The following is a 4,148-nucleotide window of genomic DNA, read 5'->3' as shown; positions in this document are numbered from 1 at the left end:
CCAGCCTTCCCTGTCCTTCACCAGCTCCTGGAGCTTGCTCAAACTCATGTCCCATCGAGTCGGTGATGCCATCCAACCATCTCATCCTCTGTCGTCCCTTTCTCCTCCCACCTTCAATCTTTCCCAGCATCATGATCTTTTCTAGTGAGTCAAATTCTGCGAATCAGGTGGCCAAAGTGTTGGAGCTTCAGCTTCAGCATCAGTCCTTCCAGTGAATATTCAGGAGTGATTTCCTTTAGGATGGACTGTTTATTGTTTAGGGGACAAGAATACATATGCCAGAGGGGGAGGGAGAAGAGAAGCGGAGGGAGCAGGAGAGCTCTGTCAGATTCTCTAACTCAGCAGTTCCCAACGTTTTTGGCACCAGGGACTGGTTTCATGGAAGGTAATTTTTCCACACTCTGGTTGGGGTGGGTGTGGGTTTCAGGATGATTCAAGCACATTTCTTTTATTATGTTGCCACTGTTCTGACAAGATGTGGAGCTCAGGTGGTAACGTGAATGATGGGGAGTAGTTATAAATTCAGATGAAGCCTCGTTCATCTGCCCACTGCTCATCCTGCTGTGCAGCCTGGTTCTTGGGGACTCCTGCTCTAACGGTCATACTTCCTACTTTGAGATACTTAGATTTTCGTTGCAATTAGGATGGGCTTATAGAGGAGAAGAGGAAAATCATTTTATCAAACTTCGAAATTATGTCTAGTCATTTTTATTGGAGTATCACTTTTATTTTGCCAAATCATTTTTTTTTTCTTTCCAACCAGGCCATCTTCATGATTCCTACCAACCCACCCCCCACATTCCGAAAGCCGGAACTGTGGTCAGATAGCTTCATGGATTTTGTGAAGCAGTGTCTTGTCAAGAGCCCCGAGCAGAGAGCCACAGCCACTCAACTCCTCCAGGTATGACTCACCCTGGGATGCTGCCTCTCTCTCTGTTTCATTCACAAGTTATCCATCCAAGATGCTGTTGACCCACCCACGTGGAGATGGTGAAGAGCTCTAAGATATTCCTTGCCTCCTGTGAGGTTTGAATGTAACTGCTTAGAAGAGACATAGAAAAGAATGTTAAATCGCTGAACAGGACAATCATGCAAGAAAATACAGGGCTGTATGGGATTAGAGAACAGGAATTGGCCTTTATTGAGCACCTGCTGTGTGCTAGATACTTTACATGTTGTGCCATTTAATCAGCACATACACCCTTTGAGAGAGGAGTGTTGTTTTACTTTTATAGATGAGAAAACAGATTTGGAGAGGTTAGCTCATTTAGAGCCACTTGGTTGGTAAACAGCAAAGCCAGGCTTAGGAGCTAAGTCTTTTTGATTCCAAAGCAGAAGAGCCATACCTACTTCTGGCAAAGAACTGGGATCAGTGGTAGGTCCACCATTTTCAACTGGTGACGCCAGGACTGCTTTCCTGGAGGAGGTAACTTCTGACCTTGGGCCTTGAAGAATGGGTGGAATTTGGCAGGCAGTGTGCTTAGTCGGCTCAGACAGTAAAGAATCTGCTTGCAGTACGGGAGACCTGGGTTTAATTCCTGGGTCGAGAAGATCCCCTGAAGAAGGGAATGGCAACCCACTCCATTATTCTTGCCTGGAAAATTCCATGGACAGAGGAGCCTGGTGGGCTACAGTCCATGGGGTCGCGAGAAGTCAGACACAACTGAGCGACTAACACTTTCACACTTTCTTGCTTAATATTTAGGAGCTTGGATTCTGGAGCCTGATGCCCAGGTTTGAATCCTGGCTTCCTGTTCGCTAGCTCTGTGACCTTGGACAAGTAACATAACCTCTCTGTTTAGTTTTCTTATCTATACAGTAGAGATCAAATACCTGCCCCATAAGTTGGTTGTGAAGGTTAAGTGATACAATATGTGTGACTTTGAATAACATTTTCAAATATAAAAGATAATATATTATGAATTTGACATAAATCTGTTGTTGAGCTAGGCCAGTGTTTTTCAGTCATATCAGATCCATTGCTGCCTTACCAATACAAATTTTTTTATACTTATTATCTTTTTGGAATGAACCTCATAGATACTAAAATCTACTTATGCCCGTAATTTAAAAAGAATCAGTATAATATTTGTGATATGATGGAGAAATATAAGGATAATTATTTATAATTAAGTAATATATGTGTCAATATAGAAATGCTCCAGCTTTTCAACTTAGAGATGTAATGAAGTAATCAGACACCTGTACCTAACATCATGAATGAGTTTAAATTTAAGAGCAGTAAGAAGAACAGAAACCGTTCCATTCAAGAAACACAGGAAAATGAGTGGGTGGATACTAACAGAAGTCTAATGTTAAGTAGTAACAGAGCAGACTGATTTGTATAAGAGGAGGGAAATGAACTTATGGACTTGCCCAGTGGAGAGAACAAGGAAATAGTTACTCTTGCAGATGAGCTGGGTCCTTTTTCTGAGTAGTGGCAAATTCTTTTCCTGCCTGGATGAGGTATTGATACAGTTTTATAGAAAAGATAACTCCCGTATTTCAATCCCACCACACATTAAGGCATCCTGTCCACTTCTAGAGTTCTTGCAAAGCCCTGGAGCCCATATCTTCTGATGGGTGGTGGGGAACAGAGAATGGATTACAGATAAACACGGGGGACAATATGAGAACAAGTCTGGAAAACAACAGCATCCCCCACCCTTCCAGAAAGGAATTTTCCTGTGTAACTTTCACAGCATAAATTTTTTTATTGTGTTACACAGGCAAACAACAAAATTGTAAGATGGTATTAATGTTAGTTAAAAACTTTAAGCCTAGGATGGATGATCAACAAGGTCCTGCTGTATAGCACAGAGAATATATTCAGTATTCTGTGATAACCATAATGGAAAAGAATATAAAAAAAGAATGTATGTGTATAACTTAGTCACTTTGCTGTACATCAGAGATTGGTGCAACATTGTAAATTAACTATATACTTCAGTAAAAAAAAATTTTTAAAAAAGGACTTCCCTAGTGGTTCAGTGGTTAGGCCTCTGCTCTTTCACTGCCAAGGGCCTGGGTTCAATCCCTGGTTGGGGAACTAAGATCCCACAAGCCATATGGTACAGAAAAAAAAAAAAATCCCAAAAGTTTTAAGTCCTTTTTTTCTATTGAAGAAAGTCAGCAATATCCCTGTTTCAAGTGCCTTTTCCAGGTGCATAATACTCAGGCTTACATCTGGTACGTATTTGTGACCAGTTTTAGTATTTCTGCAGTAACTGCCTTTTGGCACTAAAATCTTTTTGCATATACGTGCAAGCTCAGTCATTCAGGTGTGTCCAACTCTTTGCGCCCTCATGGACTGTAGTCCGATAGGCTCCTCTGTCCATGGGATTTTCCAGGCAAGAAAACTGGAGTGAGATGCCATTTCCTCCTCCAAGGGATCTTCCCAACCCAGGGATTGAACCCAAGTCTCGTGAATTTTCTGCACTGGCAGGCGGATTCTTTACCACTGAGCCACTTGGGAAGCTGCCAAATCCTTTTTACCCAAATACACAGTTGGAAATGCTATAGGACATTGAATAGAAAGAATAAGCAGGATGAGTAACCTATTCAGTGATTTCTAAACAGTGTCTTTATCCCACTTATGCCCCCCTCTCCGAAATCACCTGCCAAAGTAACCAGACTATGCTTATCTGTTGAAAAAATGTGTCAGTGTACATGTATCAAAGTGTGTCTGTATTCTGAGGTGTTCGGGAGGTATGAGGGATCTGTGCTGTTCGTTTTTGTACGGGATTCCTCTGCATTTTAATCGAGATTGCTTGTTTCCCTGCTCCCTATCCTTTGTCCCATGTAGCTTGTGTTCTCTAAACATCTTAGCCATAAGCTCCCTACACATTTACAGAGCTTCCTCTCGGGGGGCAATGCCAGCCTGTTGAGACTCTCTAGAGTTGCTAGAAATGGAGGAAACATTCCAGCCAAGCCAAAAACGCATGGGCAAAACTGAACGTACCTGCTCAGTTATAAAGCGAGTGTGAGTTCAGTTCAGTCGCTCAGTTGTGTCCAACTCTTTGCAACCACATGGACTGTAGCCCGCCAGGCTTCCCTGTTCATCACCAACTCCCGGAGCCTACTCAAACTCATGTCCATCGAGTTGGTGATGCCATCCAACCATCTCATCCTCTGTTGTCCCCTTCTCC

The 4,148-nt window shown here is 42.6% G+C and overlaps 1 protein-coding gene across 1 annotated transcript in view; it reads left to right on the top strand.

Moving 5' to 3' along the window:
- STK4 (serine/threonine kinase 4) overlaps positions 1 to 4,148 on the top strand; it is an 89,883-nt gene that overhangs the window by 23,663 nt on the left and 62,072 nt on the right. The window contains exon 7 of the mRNA XM_010841004.1: positions 764 to 901. Within this exon, the coding sequence (XP_010839306.1) occupies positions 764 to 901 (138 nt within the window). The remainder of the gene's footprint in view (positions 1 to 763; positions 902 to 4,148) is intronic.

This window comes from Bison bison, unplaced genomic scaffold (genome assembly GCF_000754665.1).
Source record: "Bison bison bison isolate TAMUID 2011002044 unplaced genomic scaffold, Bison_UMD1.0 scf7180017864154, whole genome shotgun sequence".
Lineage (NCBI taxonomy): Eukaryota > Metazoa > Chordata > Mammalia > Artiodactyla > Bovidae > Bison > Bison bison.
This window is presented reverse-complemented; position numbering and strand designations above follow the sequence as displayed.